Source organism: Mus caroli, unplaced genomic scaffold (assembly GCF_978045245.1).
Source record: "Mus caroli unplaced genomic scaffold, Mus_caroli_1 scaffold_19, whole genome shotgun sequence".
Taxonomy (NCBI): domain Eukaryota; kingdom Metazoa; phylum Chordata; class Mammalia; order Rodentia; family Muridae; genus Mus; species Mus caroli.
Genome location: NW_028227274.1, coordinates 84515954 through 84535158, shown reverse-complemented (window position 1 = coordinate 84535158; position 19205 = coordinate 84515954). Strand labels below are relative to the sequence as shown.

General features: G+C 34.5%; 1 protein-coding gene across 1 annotated transcript in view; it reads right to left on the bottom strand.

Annotated features, from left to right (window-relative positions):
* Positions 1-1017: 1017 nt before the first annotated feature.
* The window catches only part of Neto1 (neuropilin and tolloid like 1), a 123648-nt gene continuing 105460 nt past the window's right edge, over positions 1018-19205 (bottom strand). Inside the window, exons 9-12 of the mRNA XM_029472116.2 lie at positions 12123-12236; positions 8699-9257; positions 7715-7789; positions 1018-6881 (exon numbers count right to left, since the gene is read on the bottom strand). Of these exons, the coding sequence (XP_029327976.1) occupies positions 7729-7789; positions 8699-9257; positions 12123-12236 (734 nt within the window). The 3' untranslated portion in view covers positions 1018-6881; positions 7715-7728. The remainder of the gene's footprint in view (positions 6882-7714; positions 7790-8698; positions 9258-12122; positions 12237-19205) is intronic.

Sequence of the window (19205 nt, the reverse complement as noted above, 5' to 3'; positions counted from 1 at the left end):
AGCAGAGTTGAGCAAGCAAGCAAAGAGACTTTGATGTTCTCAGGGTAACTTTAATATTCGTTTCCTGACCTCTGACTGAAGCTCCTAAAAAGTAAGGTCACCATGGATCAGCTGATAGAAAACCTGGTCAGCTAAGAGAGAAATCACCTGGCAGAATCTGGGTTTTTCAAAGTAGGATGCGTTGAAGGTGAGTTTTGAATGTGGCATGGAGCCTTTGAAAAGTAAATCCCATAGACAAGAGATTACAAGAAAGGCTTCGGGTCTGTTGTATGTGAAAGACATAAGTTATTGTGATTACAGAGTCAATGCACTGGTTTTAGTCAGTAATAATCATTCAGGTAGATACAGAAGTTTCACTTAGAAGAGATGCCTTTTACCAAGGTAGAGTACAAAATGGGAAAATGGAGGAAAGTAAAGTCTTTTCCCTGCTGTCTGTGATCTCATGCTTTTTTGCATTTTCACTCATGCTGTTGGTTGCTTTTGGGGAGACTTCCTTCAAAAGATTTATCCTTTTCTGTGTCCCAAGGTGAAAGTGAGACCCTTTCAAGGGTGTTTTAGGAAAAAAAACCTGTGCAGTGCAAACTGCAACTAAAATCTAAACTTTTGGAAATATATCAACAGCAGTGTACAACATTATGATGTCATAAATATGGTCACGAGACTATACTTACCTCCCTAACTGTCTGGACATACGCGGAACAATAGTTGAAAATAGAACTCCCCTTTCTATGTTTAGGTTTGTGAACAAATTGACAATTACATCATTGGGGTTACTTAAGAGCCCCAGTTCCACTGCTGCTCACACAAGTGATGAACAGCATTTGATATGAAGGTGCAAAGAAAGTTTTCCTGGAGGAAATGGCATCCACAGGATGTCAGATTCAATGGCTTCTGAAAGTCACATGTTTTATCCAGGCATGAGAAGCGGATATCTTTTCCTGCTGTCTTTTATAGATGTGTAGGCATCATGTCAATTAGGAAATAAAATTTACACACAACTTGAGAAAGTGATTTATTTTTACAATGCATCATAGAATATAAAAAATATCTTCCAGTGCATGATCATTTGGTCTTGACACTTTCATGTGAAAAAAAGCTTTTATGATACACATTTTACAGATGAGTAAACACAAAATTATGGGGCAATATGGATATGTTTCATCTTCTCTTGATGAAGTAAGTACACTAATTAACAGAGTTATATTTGCACATTGGTGGAAAACACTGTAGTAGTCAGCTTGGTATAAGAAATGAACTCACCACTTACAGAGTCTTATAAAAGTTATAAACCAGTTCACTTTCCTTGACTGCACAAAAGCTAATAGTATACACTGTTTGCAGTAGTTTCATTCAAAGAATCACATTTTTTTGTTGTTCAACGTAAAGATTTAACATAAATCTCTGAGCATGGACTTTGTCATGTGACCCTCAGTATGTTTCCTCATTAACCATAACCATGGAATTAACATATTGTAGAAAATAAATAGGATGGCAAGACATACTCCAGTCCCTCCAACCATCTGTTACCTTTAACGTCCTATTATCCATCATATTAATTGAATTCAGTATGTGTTATTCTGTACCCCACTTAATAAACATATGGTCTTCAGAGAAGTCTCCATTCGCACCATCCCAAAATGCACTAAGTTTATTTTTTGAACAAAATGCAAACTCTGGGCTAAGCACCTAGTATTCCCAGAAACACACCACCAACTCTGTCTACTGTTGGAACCATATTTTCTGTAACCCTTCATTACTTTCCATCCAAATCAAGTAATTGTCCTCAAGTCTGTGTATGACCTAATTACTCTAAACACAAATATTTCCTTGCACATGTTGGCAATGGTCTCTTTCACTGTCTTCTTAGGAAGCCTACACTTTATAGGGCTCATCTGGTTCTCCTAAGAAAATGCTATTATCATATTTCAACTTCTCACATGTTGAGTATACCATATCATGTCTATTTTATTTGTTTAATAGTCAATTATATTTTGTGTTCAACAGATAAGCGGGACCCAGGGAAATCTAATTAGTGCTTTGAGATAGGTAACATGGTAAAAAATATTGTGAGTGGAAGTGTTTTCCTTCTATAGTTCTAAGCACTGTTCCTTCACCAGTCTCTACCATTATCCTTTATTTCAAATGTGCTGAAGAAGAGGTTTTGATATACAGATTGCACAGACACTCCCTCCTCCCCCCCCAAAAAAATCTAGCAATATTTATATAAGTTTTAACTCTAGGGAAAGTGAATAAAGAATACAAATTTAATAATGTGATACAAAAGGAATAATTTTATTTTAAATAACTTACACATCATATGTCCTGGTCAGATGTAATTTTTGTTTGAGTATTGGTGAGTAGCAAGAGACACCCCCAAACAATTTTTCAATTAATTGCTGGAAAATAGCATGGCTCAGCAGTTGAAGAGAGAAAGATGATAGGGACAAAGAATGTGCTGGCTGCACAATTGTAATGATTCCCAAAGAGAAAAGCAATCGACGGTATGCTCATGCTGGTTCACATGAATACAGAACTTCTCTAAGTGCTCCAAGCAAATGACAGAAGCTTGATGAAGCTTGCTTTTGCATTTGTTTCCTGACATAAGGAAATGAAGGGATGTTAGAGAAAAGCATGTCCCTCCTTAGGAAAACAACAGAAAGCACACAGTTTGATACCCAGGGGCAAGTCCTAAATTGTGTTCCTGACATTTCTTACTTATTTCTTTCCTTTGTTTCATGAAATCTTTTGGGTTTACTCAAATAATATCATTTAGTTAAATTCTAGAAAAATCTAAATTCATTACAAGATGAATAGTTACAATTCTAAATTAAAAGTTGCTTTGGGATTATTGAGTTGTATACATGATTAAAAACACATTTTTTAAGAAAGAAAAAATTGGTATGTAGTTTTCTTTCTCCAATCTTTTAAAGGGAATATAAGGAATGTTAACTAAAGAAATAAGGAACAACTAATTAACTCAAGTTCCATTTATCATATTCTTTTAACTACTTGATGATATTTTGTCTACATCTATCTCATCAAGCACTGATAAATATTGTTTAATGGAGGAATGTATGCATAGCAACTAACCCTTGTGCTCATTAGATGAAAAACCTTACAGTATCTATCATATCCATTTAGGATTCAGATGAATTTTATATTGTTTATTTATTTCACTTCCCTACAGAATTGAGAATTACTATCATTCAAACTGGATAGTATCATTTATTTAACTATCAAAAAATGATGCAGTTTGTTGTTGCTACTCAAAGGTGATAAGACTCAGAACAATATTATCCAACTTATTTCAATACTTTTAGTCCAAGAAAATCCATTCTTGATATAATAATAAAAGAAGCAAAACCTGTATTGTAAGAAAATCTTGACTTCCTTTGGGGAATACAGAGGAAGCTAATGCAAAGCTTAAGAGAATATTCACATAATGCAGAAGAACAAACTTAAAATGTTGGGAGGCAGAATTGTGGATCTACTCAATGCTCTTAAGTATTCTCAATAGGGCAAAAAGTAGGTAAAAGAATCCGCACCTCTAGGACAGGGCTGACTCTCCTCTAAGGACCTTGTGACATTGATCTCCAGTTATGCTTACTGCACATTTTAATTACATGACTAAATTGAGTTATGGCAAATCAAATATTAGGTCTATTTTGTGAAATAATGCATAAAATATTCATGTTTATAAAAACAGGTACAGAAAAAAATCAAGAATTAGACATCAGAACATAAACCTTGTGTTGAGCAACTGCACTGCCCTTGGACAGAATTACAAAGCTAAACTCAGGCTGATGTGGGTATTTCATGTAACATGGGATACCACCAAGATTCTAAAGAATGAATCAACAAATTTACATAGTGATGTATTTAAAAGGAGCTCATTGAATCAATATAGTTCTTATGCTAGTTTATTTGAATTCACTTTGTGAATAAAATATTAATTGATAAACGTGTTTGATGGTTTTGAACACTTCTTTCTACTACAAGTGTTACACATTTTTTTAAAGATTGTCCAAAGGTTGATATTAAACCAAAAAAGTCTGATGTAGTTAACATTTATTTTTAATGTCAAAAATCTCAATATTAGACTTTATGAAGGCACCTGTAGGGAGTTCCAAAATATAATTGAAACCTTTTCTTGACTATCACATCTGGATTACAAGATAGCATCTATAATAGGGACAATCACAGGCCTCAAGGACTCTGGACAGTGATCCTAGCATCTCCCCTATCGACAATTCAATATCTGTAAGTTGATTGATCATCATCCATAAGGATATACATCTTCTAAAAGGGATTATTTTTCCCATAGAGTAATCATAATCAAATACATGTGAGTCATCCATCCTTAAATTTATACTTAATTCAGTTTGATGTCAAAAAAGAAGGTATCCATTTAGTGGGTTTGAAGCATAAATACTTTTAAGCATAGAATAAGTGGATTTGCAGGATTTTATAGATCTGTAAAAAATTGTAAAAAGCTGTAAATCTACATGACAGGTGCATGGTGATGTATCTACTCAATTTAGTTGTCTTCATTGTTGTGTAATGAAACACACAGGGACACATATATCAAGTCTTTGAGATTGTTCATTCAAAGTTAATAATGTCCAATGAGGACCCCTAAAGAGATGACATAACCCAAAATAGTAGAACTAAGTTGAATGATAATCTGGAGTGTGAACTTTTAATTAATGGGCACAACATTATATGTGGTAACAAATAATTTGTCTAGCACAATGGGTAAAGGTGAATTTTTATCAAGATATGTGTAAAGTATCATGCTAAAGAAAGATAATATTCATTATGTCAGTACATTTTCTTCTGGGAAATTTTGTGAAATTAACTCAAAGAATGATCCTTTGTATGCTATTTTCTTTTTATGAGCATATGTGTAGTGTTTGTGTGCATACGTGTGTGTGTGTGTGTGTGTGTGCGAGCGCGTGTGTGTGTGTAGGCCAGAAGTCCACACTAAGCATCGTCTTCACTCAGTTTTCACTGTTTGCTAAGGAAGGGGCTCTTGGTGAGTTCAGGCTTCTCTCTTTCAGCTCATTTAGTTAAATGGTTTGCCCTTCTCTGCCTTCATATAGCTGTGATTACAGGTTGGCCACCGAGTACTCCTGTCCGTGTGCTGCAAGTACTCCACAAAGTACCTTGACAATGTTTCCAATATTCAAGAATTGCTGTATTTTTTAGTTAGTGTTTTATATTACAATTTACTTTATCTCTGTTTACTTGTTGTTGATGTTTTCTTTTATTTATACTGTAATATATACTGGATTGGCCTCCTATTAGGGCCATATGACAGGAATTTGGATTTAAAATATCTAAAGCATTTAGATTGTAAATGCTTCTCCAGCTGTTGTCTTAGACCAGATTTCTTTGCTATTTGAAGTTCCTGGTTTTATTATTGAGAATTTGGCTATTTTGAAAGTAGTAAGCGGGTTTAGTGTAATTGTAACTTTAAATTTAATTGTCTAGGAGTACAATTTTTTTATTTAAAAAGGTATCCATTTAGTGTTTATGAGGATGCATATAATTCAGCAGAACTTCTGTGTGCTATAAGGGTTTTCGTTTTTCTGTATGAATCTTACTGCAACCATTAAGCATTCAGGTATAGGTGTGTATGGGTAAGAAGTAACTCAGAATGGCACAGTTCAGGCATAAAATGGTCTATGACTTTTAAGGAATGACTTAGAAAGACTTTTAATATAAAAGAAGATACTTGTAAGATGTTAATAATCAAATATGTAGGGAAGTAAGCCTCAGTATCAAATGGCGTCCTGTAACCTAGAGAGTGGAGAGTGTTGAAAGTAACAAGTCATGTACTTATGTAACTCTGCTTTCTATCACAGTAGAAGAAACAATTCTCTTAACTCAAATTAGGAAATTATTATACATTTTATATATATTTATATAAAAGTTACAAGTAGCAAGCATATGACACAAAGAAATGGAACAGTAACAGCAGTATTTGAGAATGCATGCTTTTTACAATGTGTCTAAGAAAGAGGGCATTTTTTTTTCCAACCTAAATATCCAGTACTGACATGCAGGGTATTTTCTCAAACTGTCAGTTCAGTCATATTGCTAAGTGCTTAATCAAACAAAATTCTGTTGTAGAGTTTGAATGGTAAAATACCTGATTTCAAAAAGCCATGTGTGAAACTCGGTATCTTCCCTTGGTAAAAACCAAAAAGGAAAGCAGGGGTACATAGAAACAATAAGGGGGAGACAAAGGTAATGACAGAGAGGGGGAGAGAGAGATTTGTCTTATTGCAATCTAGATTTTACTCATTATGTTTTACTGAATTTAATTATAATAAAACAACAGGTGTGTACAGTCCATTGAGCCTCTAGATGGTGTTTTCATGATCCACTTTAGCATTTTTCACTGAAGCTTGCTCAAAATCACGCAGGAATGCACTATTTTCAAGCAGTCTATATAATGAAAACAATGGACATGTAACACAAGGTTCACCCAAAGTTGTGGGGTTTTTTTTCTTTTCCCACAGATCACATAAGTACAATCATGTAACAAAGACACGTAAACAACATATAAATAACGTGAAAACGACAGTAAACATAAAGCTGGGGTAGTCTCAATCAGGAACTAATTTCTTCTTCAAGTTTCCGTAAATCTCAGAATGTATTTAAAACCTAAGGAGCACTTGGTGATCAGCAACCAAATTAGGAAATGGACACATCATTGTGCAGCAGCAGGGAGTCTTGCCGAAGGAATAACACATGTCTGTAACTCTTAAGTTTGGATAAAGGCAGTGGAATGAATTTAGAAATATGTCCACTTTTCACAATTCACTACGGAATTTTCTTTTCACAGTCCCCATGTTTGTATAAATAGTTCTTCTCTGAAAATAAAGCACAGTTAAAACATTTTCTCCCAGTGGGAAAAAAATGCAACAAACACACCAACTTATTAAGGTCATACTGAGCATGGAATATGTTCTAATTCAAGAACAGTTGGTAAGCTTGACAAGTTTTGAGGAGATTAGCTGTGAAGCAAATTTAATTGTAGATGAATTAGGGTAAAATAAACACAGACAACTAAGAGAAGATGTAAAACTGGTGTGATATTTCATGACACATAGATGCACATGTGGACAGCTGAAGGTTATGAGGTTTTAAAGAATAAAACATTCTTTAATATTTTATGAAATAAAATTTGATCAACATGCCACATTTCATTTTAGTGAGATATGCTAATTGTTCATGCAAAAATAAAAGCCACATAAATTGTATGAATATTACCAAAGACTTGGTGTTGCAAGTCAAATAGATTATAGTCAAATTATATCAATAATTGCCACTCTAATGCTTTAGTTTCATTAAGAGTGAATATTCTTATATTGGATTATTGGAAAACATAGGTATCTTGCACTAGTTTTTGAGGAAACGTTGCTTTTATCATCTTTATCTTACAATGTGAGTATTAGCTAATTCTGTTGTTGAAAAATTTGCAATGGAAGAATATTAAAATTTGTTGTTATGCCATCTATCCTAAGAATAGTCACTCCGTTACCATTGCACCCATTATACTTCTAAATATGAAATGCCATGAGATAGGTAGCTTATGAAATAATGAACACAAACCACATGCCCTGAAATACTATGAGACAATTACAGTGAAACAGAGCAAGATAGAATATAACAAGGGAAGAAGGAGCCAAGGGCGTTTGCTTACCTTGAATTTTCGTTTTAGACCCTAGTTGTGTTGTATTCAGATTCATGTTTGCTTAGAGACCCAATGAGGCAGAACCTGGAATGTTATGGCTATTTCATTCAACAAAGTAATATTTGCACAAAATATAAATACATATATTTTCTTAACAAACACTCCTAAAATTAATAAAACAACAAGAACAATGATATTACAACAGCATGCAAAATATATTAAATCAAACTAGATATTTTGTAATTTATGAATAAAATCTCTATATCTATATAATTAGGTAAAGTATAGAAAACATGCAAACACAGCATAACTCAACTTGATATGTTTTGGAGGTTAAAAATACATTATTAATTTCAAATTTTTCTGTCCAAATATTTATACTCATTTTAGGAATGTTATAATTTAAACACAATATTTTATATATGTATAAATGAAAAATGAATGAAAATGTCTCTCCTGATTTCTGTATTTAAATATAAATTTTCAGTATTTTAGCATTCAATGTTATAAAATATAATTTGTAATATAAATATTATATTATATGGAAAAATATACTTTTACTTTCTTAGCAAAAGAAATAGACTTTATTGAAAAATATTTTGAATTGAAAATGTCCAATAAGATAATATATCTATCTTGGTAACACAACAGTTTCAGAAAATTATTTTATGTCTTAAAATATATAAATATTAATAAGAGCAACAACTATGACTGTGAAGTCAGATTGGTTGCCTAAATCTTTATCATAAATGAGGTGCCCTGTTTGTGTAGAAATAGTTTTCACATATACAGAAATAAAAATCTTTGGTCTGTGTGTACATGTGTCATCGCACACGTGTATATTTCATGCTCATGTGAAAAATATAAAAAGCTGACTAGCACACTATCATTCACAGGGCAAGTGAGCATGAAGACAGACTAGAACTCAATGCCGTAGCAGCATATTCGTCTTCAGTTACAGTTGCCATCATTTAAATATCTATGGATACTGACCGCTGGACAGATTTTTCATGTCTGGATAGCCTGTGGCTCGTGGTGGGCACCTCCTCAATCTCGTCGATGTCACAAGCATCGGCGGCATCTTGTGAGTAGTTGTGTTTCATGACCAGGATGTTCCTTCTGTTCACGGGTGGGATGAGGGGCTTGACTGGCTGTGTGGGTATCTCTGCCAAAATGGAAGCGTCCCTTGTGCTGAGGTTACTGCGACTGCCTTTCGCGCTGGACAGTTGGGATCCACAGTGATGGTCATGGATGCATTTGGAAGATGATCTCCTCAGTTTATGGTAATTTTCAAAGTCTTCTGCCACGTCTGCAAAGTCAGCTGTTGCTCCAGTTCCTCTGAGCGTACATAACTCATAGTGGGGAGGCTCAAACACCTCCTGGAAAACGGTCTGGTCAAAGTCTGACTTCCTTTGGACGTATTTTTTACGAGGCTGTTTGATCTGTACAATGACAGAAACGATAATAAGGATGATCACAATGCAGGAAGTCACGCCAATGACCGTCCCACTGGTGTTGGTCAGCTGATCCAGCAGGCTGGTTTTCCTCTTTTCTGTAGGTAGGAGAGAGTGAAAACAACAGACAGACAAGAGGAGAAACAACCCACCATGTGTTAATATCACCTTCAAAATGCAAATTCAAAACTTTAAAGCAAAATAGGCTGAGCATAAATTTTTCCCAGCCTTAAATTATCACAAAACAATTCTTCAAAATTAAGATTCTGTTTTCACATGGCTCTATTTTCCATCCTTAAAAGTAACCATTCCATTGCTCACATCCCTACTTTGAAAACGAACATGTGTGCATATTTATATATGTATGTTCATATAATATATTCATGCACAAATTTATTTAAGACTTATAACACAATGTTTATGAGTGTTGTGGTAATTTACTGAACTATGATTTGTTTTATTTTCTTAGTCCTAAGAGGACCTCTAAAATACTGAACCGTTAATGAATAGATAGGCCTGTTTTTCTCTCTATTTCTGCTCAACAGGTAAAACTGAAGTTATAGGACACACAGCATTCTGATACAAAGAATAATTCAAGACAAAAATCACAGCAGAGCATCTCCATATTTTCCCAAATAAAATTATCATAAAAAATTGAGCACTAAAATACTGGTGTAATGACAATATGGAAATTTTCCTATTAGTGGATAGCAAATGGACATATATGATAAAAGACCATAGAGACATGGAAGAGACATAAACCATTGTATATAACAAAAGAAGAACACAATGTTAAGAAAAAAAACCTCTAAATATAATTAATCAATACAGAAAAAATAACCAAAATGTGTTTAAAGAAAATTATATTAATATAGACTGTCCTTACTCTGTTTCCACCCTGAAAGAAGAATGATACAAAGTCCAATTATTTTGATGAGTTGCTGAGGTTTTATGATATAAAAAATAATGTAGAAAATGATGAGAAAAGAAGAGTGTAGAATAGTGATATATACAGGAGAAGCTCTACATTTCATTAGAATTTTCAGCCTAAACCATGAAAGATAAGATGTGTAGGAAAAACCCTTAAGGGGCTGGAGAGATGGCTCAGTGGTTAAGAGCACTGACTGCTCTTCCAGAGGTCTTGAGTTCAATCTCCACCAACCACATGGTGGCTCACGACCATCTATAATGGGATTCGATGCCCTCTTCTGGTGTATCTGAAGACAGTGACAGTGTACTTACACAAAACAAACAAATAAACCTTAAAAAACAAAAGACAAAAAAAAAAAACTTTAAGCTACTACAGTAAAAGTAAATCAAGAAAGTATTGAAAAACACCCAAAAATACACAACACAACATATCTACTAAGTGAAATATACCTTATAAAAGGAGAAAACAATGAAAAGACATATGAAACATATAGAAACAAAAACTGACATGTGTGAATATCATTACATATGGGTACATTAAATAACCTAACGAATACAGAGACTATTAGAGTGAATGAAAATTAATATTCAATTATTCATTGATTATAGCAAACATTTCCTATATACATGGTATAAGGAGTTTTTACAGAAGTAAAATATTAGTCAAAGAAAGTTAAATGCAACTAAATATATTTTAGGACAAAAGTATGTTACTAAACATTTAGATTAACTTATGATGATAAAGAAGGTAATTTAGGGGGGGGATATTTAACAATTCAAAAACTCATGGGTTCAAAACCACATGAAATGGAAGGTTTATAAATATAGAAAGATCAAGCCATGTAATATTACATGATGAAGAAAACTGTAATATTGTCTTTGAGTCCTGCAGAAGATACAGAGGAGCCAATGGAATTAGAAGACTTACACAATGCTATATGAACCTATCAGATATATAGATATAAAATCAGCTGCCTATTATCAGAAGTTATGCACTCAGAACCTTCTTTTGTGGTATAGTGTATGCTAAGCCATAAAACCAATCATAACAAATCGCTACTGATCATAAAAGTAAGTTCTGAAATCACTAGAAAATTAAGATTTCAAAGATGGTTGAACTCTCTAGAGTAAAGGTGGTGTGTTATTATAATGAATTTTTCATCATCTTTTCTTGATTACTCTTTTATTTCTGTCGCATTTACTCTCCTATCCAACAAACTGATGTTGATGGCTACTCATGTTCACTAAGGTGTGAGAATAGTCAGAAAATATTTAATTTCCTATTTATTCCCATGTGGTTCTTCAGACAGAAATCATGACGACCACTCAATATCAAAATAATTTCCATTAGACAAACTTTTCTTACTGACTTAGGGGTTCAGTGGGTACTGGACAGGGTTTCTCTGCTTCTCTTTGCAGAAAGTATTTTGATAGCCAATCCTAAAACTTAACTGGGAAATGGATCTTTGTTTATCTTCCTTTGAACAGGGTTTAACTCTCAGTCTTAATAATGGATGTGTTTATGTAACTAAAATGGAGCATAACCCAGTCAACAAGCCTTATTTAAATAACCAGTACATTGATTGCCGGCTGTGCACAGAGGAAGGACTCCAAGAACTATTTCATGGGAGAGGAAAAAGTTATTTAGTTAACAAAATAGAAGTGGCTTCAATTGAAAACAGAAATGACCTTTCTAAATATTTTATTTCTAGAGCACGTGTAAAAGATGAATTGGACAGATCTTGAATAAATGAAGCAGATGAGAAGAAATGGAAGAAGGTATGATGGAATCATAGAGAAGTGAGGGTCTCCATGACTACCACTGTTTTCTCCCATTGGCTTTGCAAGTTCTCATGAGGTATCTTTAGTGTTCTAGAATGTGTGCAGAGTCCACTGTCTAAATGAGTAAATCTCCAGACATGGAGACTTTGCAAACTGACATTAAGACACATGAAAAACACACATCATCTGATTTTTTAAAAAGACTTATACAGATATAATTCCTTCCCACTCCGTATCTCTAAGTTCATTACCTTTACAATGATTTTCATCCCATGGATATACACAGTTCTGGAGCCCATTGCAGACTAGCGTGTTGTTAATACACATGTTACTGTGGCAGAAGAATGTGTTGCCTTCACAGGGAGCTAAAGGACAAAAATCAGGGAGAGGAGAGAAAGAAAATGACAAGGAAAGAACGTCATATTCAATGTTCTTCATTGAAATTCAATTGGGACATGCATTCAACGATTCAAATGTTACTTATTTCTCAAAAAAGTTGCCACAATAATCATTAACCCAGGTGACTGGCACTCCACTGTAGGCTCAGATTATTGGAAGGATACAATGTCTCCACCTTCATCAGGATATGCAATTCAGCCAAGTTTATTAAATTTCCCTGGGCATATGCTATGCACTACACTGAAATTCTACATGCATAAGTGCATATTTACTGTACAAAAGTACTAATAAAAGTGGTTATATTAAAAATATGTCTGACAAATACCACTGATAGAAAATATATTAAACAAAACCCCACAACACTTTTCAATGTAAACTAAAAGCTATAGAAATCCAGAAACAAAAGGAAATTAATCTTCAACCACCTCAAAATATATGAAGATGCATATTCTGCTCATCCTTACACACACACACACACAGAGAGAGAGAGAGAGAGAGAGAGAGAGAGAGAGAGAGAGAGAGAGAGAGAGAGAGAGAGAGAGAGAGAGAGAGAGGAGACTGAGCCACAGCCAACACAGCCAATTCAGAGCAAGTGGCTCCACCTGCTCTCTGCTTGGGCCTTCCTAATAAACAGTATTTACTTCCCACAGTTTGGGTATTCTCTAGATTCCTTGTATAATGTTTAAAATACATGGATTGTCATCTGGAAGAAAGCTGAGATTCTGTGGCAGTCATTTTGAAATTACTATGCATAATTCTTTCTAATTATTAATAATTTTTATATAAGACTGGTGAGTTATTATGAGGTATGTAAATCTGCCATAATGTAAAAATTAATGATCTGTTATATTGTTGCAAAAGTTTTCCTTTTTAAATGGAACTATATTTAAGTTTCTGTAGCAAACTGTAATGGCTTTATGGCAACGGTCCATTACACAATTTGTACACAACCTATGAAGGCATTTTTTGCACATAGATTAGAGTGACTTCACAATGTGTGTATGTGTGTGTAAGATGTTATTGGTAAAATGTTCTGGCTTATAGTTATCTAGCAAGTAAATAATGACTTTAAGATACTTGGCTATTTCTTGGTCTTCCATAATGTCTTGTGGATATCATCATTGCTATATTATGAGTTAAGTTTAAAAAATTTAAATTTATGAATCTGATGAGCATTTTACCTTGGCTATGAAGGAATGTAAGAGGGTGCTGTGAAGAATGCTGAGATGGATGTGTCTAGTAATGGTGTGATTTTATTTTCCTAATGCTTCTTGATTGGAGAACTATTAATCAACATGTTTTTATCATTTATTACATGTTGAACTTTTATTGAGAACACAATAAATACAGAAATGTCAATAAATTTTATCCCAATGTTTTAACTTTAAGCAATGAGAATTGCCATCACTTACCTTAAGTAATAATCTGCATAATGAATGAAATATATATATATATATATATATATATATATATATATATATATATATATGAGACACACACACTCACACATTGTATAGGTCCTATACAAAACCAACACCATGGCTATAAAGGAAATCTATAACATATTAGTACTTGAACTAAAACTACATTTTGTAAATAGAAAAAAATACTACATTATTCTCTATGACACACCAGGCTAACTAGGATAGGGTGTGCCCAAAGGACGAGCTTTGCTTTGGGCTGTGGGGAGTCATAGTTTCCCTGGGCACAAGCAGGTTTACTCTGAATAGTAGGGTCCATGGAGAGTTGGCATGTAATCCTGGGAAGCCATTCTCAAACTCTCAGCACACCTCTTTCAAACTTTTAACAATTGAGATGGACAACATGTCAGTTACTCTTTTATCATCTGTAAAATGGAGTTAATGTAGGGATTTTTTTATGCACAGGATGCATAGGAAGGATGCAGATCTTAAAAGCATTCCTCAGACCTGGATGCAGCTCAGTGAGAGAGAGCTTGCCAAACAGATGCAAATCTCTGGTTTCCTTCTCAGAACCTAAGAACTGAGGGGGTTGGGGTGGAGACCAGGGACCTGTTTCAGGAGAGCATTGAAGCACTGCTGATACTCAAAACATCTGATTTTGAAACCTGGTCCACCACTTCTTACCTGTGTGAGGCTTGAATGGATGTGCTCTGATATTGCTACTCTCAGTATACACCTACCCAAGCAGAGTCATGGATGTTATCACAGAGGATCAACAATTAAATCTTTAAACCTTTAAAGGCTTCTGTGAAACTGTTAGTATGTGTCACAATCAGGCAAATGACAAATACATGTCAGCTGTCTTATTGTGTTCAGGTAATAAGAGAAGTAAGCTAAGAGCTTGCAGAGCTCATGTTGGCCAGACTTTTCAACACTGCAATGAGGAAGCAGTCAGAGTAGAAAGAGTAGAGTCAGGAGGTCAAGGTCATACTTGGCTACATGATAAGTAATCTGTATCAAAAAGTCAATACTGGGAAAAACAATCTGGCAACCTCCATGAGATACATAACATAATGCAGAGTGACTAAAGTAATGTTTCACTTGTCAATTTGGAAAGTATTTGGGGGGGTTGATTGTTTTCTTTTTCTTTTCTTTTCTCTTCTTTTCTTTTCTTTCTTTTTTTTTTTTTTGAGCTATCACTGTCTTGTGCTAAGTGATAAGGCATATTGTAGTATACTACAAAAAAGATATTTACTTATTTTATATCTTAAATATATTCCAATAATTTAAGATGTTCAATTCTATCAAAATGCAAAAATAGGGCTTACATATTAAATAACAAGACAATATAAGCTTTTATGTATGAATGTATGTGTGTATATATGAATAAGAATATAGCTTTAAAAAGACCATAGCTTAAGTATACATACATACACTTTAACAAAAATGAAAATAGCATGTATTTTTTTTCTTAAATACTAGCCACAGATATTCAGGTTCCATCTTTAAAAACAACAACAACAACAACAAACAAACAAACAAACAAACAAAAACAATATTGACTAATCTAGAAAAGATTTTACGTGGATTTAACCTCAATCTGTAAGAAATAAAATGTTAAGATCCTGTGGAATTGTGGGTTGATAAAAATGACAATATTGCATTTTAATTGTGGTAAAAGTATTCAAAATTTTCAGAAAAACAGATAGTATATATAGACTGTGGGTCATTTATAGGTACCTTCAATGCAGTTTAACTTTTATTCACTGAATACTCATCCAAATACTTCACTGATGAAATGGAAGAAGGAGCCCTGTGAACTACGGAGTCTTTGTGTCAACCAGGAATGTCGAATAGGAGCTGAGTTTTCAGGGAAGTTTCATTGAGCCTACTTACCTTTGTTTACTTTAAATAATTCCATTTGTTATTTAAGAGGAAAAACAATATTTAAAATTTAATAGGAGTTACGACCTCAATGTTATAACTCATTATAGCAGCCCCTTTCTTCACTTGTAAGGAATTGCAGATTAGTGTGGAGGCGTATCTATACGCATGCAATTCTTCAAATAACAAAATCATCACACCAACACTCTGTGGAAAATGTACAGCAAATATGAAGGTACAATGACAGTAATTTCTAGTGGCTATTTTTAGAATCTACTGAAATTGTTATTCTGCTTATCTCTTTTTGAGAACATTTCATTATTTTTATCCACATGCATTTACTAGGTGTTGGTGAAAACACATCAATTTTCATTAAAAAAGTATAAATTATCTATTAAAAATCAATTTTGATTTATTTTTGTAAGATCTAAATGGGAGTCTTTATAGGACATCTATACTTCTCTACACTGAAAAATATTTAATGAACATAAAACGTTATTACTGACTACTGCGTTGTTGAGAGCCGCTGTGAATTTGCATATGTGTGCACTCTGTCCACAAGGTGGCGGGCCTCTTCCACATTTCACTGAAGCTTCCTCTGGGCGGCTAAATGTTGCTGAGCATCCCTGCACCTGAAGATGATTGACTTTTCAGAGCAGTAACAGCACAGGGTCCTCAGCAACAGTGTTAAGCAACGTTAGAAAAGAGGAAGTGAAAGAAAGATACACAGTCCAAGCATGATACTGTTTACTTATCTTAAAACTCTTCTTAGAAAATCTAATCAGAGATGATTGTCTCCTAAGTTCATGAACACAGTTTCAGTTCCATAATTAAGACGTTTTGCATTTATAGCTACTGTTTTAATATTGACTTCAGTAACTGCTCAAACATACTCCTAAAGTCTTTCTTCAAATAGACAAAAAGAAAACGAGCAAATATTAAATCAAATATGAAATAGAACTTTTCTTCTGAGTGGCTGAAATTTCAATTTTATTTCCGAGGTAATAAATCTACCAGGGGTAGATAAAGTCAGTCACCCAATTATCATATGACAGCCAGTGAGAAACTGAGAGAAAGGAGGTATAGAATCCAAAATAAATTCAAGACCACCCAGCCCCTTCCCCCTTTAAAGGGACTTTCTATACTAGCAGGGCAAGCTCAGAGCCAGATAAGGAAACTTGCCAACTAAACAATGCTGAGAATAACCATAAGGGCAGGCAGAGTGAGGGACTAGGCCAAAGCTAGGTACCCTATGCACACCAACCAATGCCTGAAAGGGTTACTTGCTACACCAATTAGAATAAACAAGCTATCCCTGTTGCCTAAATCTGTACTTTACAAGGTATAAAACGTGTGTTTTTTTGTTCGTTCAGGGTCTTTCTTCTTGCCTGTGTGCTGGGGGGTAGGGTGGGGCAGCGCGCTGGACCATTAAAAAAAAGCTCTTGTGGTTTGCAGTGATCTCAGTCTCTGTGGTCTTTGTGAGTGAGGGTCTTTTGGTGGACTCCAACAGACACCCTGTTTGCAAATATGCTTTTAAAACTGATAATCCCAGCCTGACTGTGGGCTTTAGCAGTGGTCTCTCCCGTGCTCCCCTTCTTTTTGTTTTGTTTTGTTTTGTTTTGTTTTGTTTTGTTTTGTTTTGTTTTGTTTTGTTTTGTTTTGTTTTTTGAGACAGGGTTTCTCTGTATAGCCCTGGCTGTCCTGGAACTCGCGTTGTAGACCAGGCTGGCCTCGAACTCAGAAATCCACCTGCCTCTGCCTCCCGAGTGCTGGGATTAAAGGCTACTCCCCCCTTTTTTCTTTTTTTAGCTTCTTCAAGTTATGTTTTAAGGGATTTAACCTCTGCTAACTCCCAAGCTCACACAGCATGATGATAAACACATCACATACTCACATGCACTGCACACTCTACTGCTTAGTCAATTTCTGCTTTATCATGTCTTCTACCTCAAAAATCAGTAGAAATTCCTTCAGAACTAGAAGGAGGAAGAGGAGGAGGAGGAAGAAGAGGAAGAGGAAATTGTCCTGAGAACATTTGAAACTCCTCTTTATTTCTTGAATTAAATGGTTATGACCCTTGATTATAAGAGTTTATTAAAACTTTTCTTAGAGATAAGGATTTATTAAAAGTTCCTGTTATTTAAGATGATTCGGAGTATTTTTGATTGTTGTTTTAAAGGAAGAATTAACAAAAATTCCAGTTATAATTATGTCTATATGCTATGTATCTATATTTGTATCTATATTTGATAGCCAAAGACATAATGAAAAGTCTTGTGTGACTGAAAACTCAGTTGATTTCACTTAGTAATGTTTTGTTAACAGCACTGCCTCTGTGCTTCCAGGTCCCTCCTGAAGTTTGTAGAGGTATTTATTTATGATTACATTCTCAGGCTTTTACCTCTATGTCCTTCTTACCTGGGTTTACTGTTTACAAGGACACCACTACTGTGTACTCAGTCTGAGCTTAAACCATTGAGTCAGGAGTCACCCTGGGCTCTGGAAATTGAGAAGCAGCCTTGCCCTGAGCATTTGTATTCCCACAAAGCTTCTCTACTTGGGATGCTAATTAGCATCCTAATTGAATATGGCTGAATAGAGTAATGGATACTCCAGCGAGTTTAGACTGAATGGCTGAAGAACAAGAACCTTGCACCCTGCTCATAAACAGCACTAACTCCCCTTCATTCTCTCTCTGTTTCTTTCATTTTATCATTGACTAGCTGGTTGGTACTTTCTTGTAGCACAAAGCGATTAAGTTCATAATGGCATACCATGCTGCTACTGTACCCTGACATATCCATTGAAATAGGTATTGTACATCTACTGTACCCATTGTTTAGTCTTCCCTGTCTCCTCTCCATGTTCCTGCTAGTCCCCTTCAAAATTCAGAGGATTATTAATAAACATTTGGTAAAATTATGTTTCAATGAAATTAAATATGCAAAGGGAATGAATTACTTTCTAGTATATATGACTTCCTAAAATTAAATCAGGAAGATATAAACAAACCAAACAGATCAGCAACAAGCAACTGAAAAAGCTGAGCAATGAATGTGTTGGATGGGTCAGTAACTAAAATCAACCTACCATTTTACAAAAGAGCTAACATTAAAATTCTTCAGAATAGTTCATGAAATAGAAATGGAAAGAATGCTACTAAACTCATTTTTATAAAGCAGTATTACCCAATACCTAAACCAGATAAGGATCTCACACACACACACACACACACACACACACACAGCTGGGGATAATTTTCCTGGTGAATGGGATGAAAAACTTATAGAAATACTTGCAAAGAGAGTTCAACAACACATCACATATCAAACACCATGAACAAGGTGGCTTTGTTCCAGGATGCAAGAATGAATTAACATATGAAACTCAATAAAGGTTATACAGCCCCAAAGCAGACTTAAAGAAATACATTGCATGATCATCATAATTTATGTAGAAAAGGTCTTTGACTCAGTCCAGCATCATGTCATGATAAAAGCCTTGAAGAAAGTAGGACAAAGAAAGTATCTCAACATAATGAAGGTATAATGGTAACCCTAAAGAACTGAAAACAGGCCTCTAACGCGAGGAACATGAAGGATACTCTCTCCACATTCATCTTTTTCATTA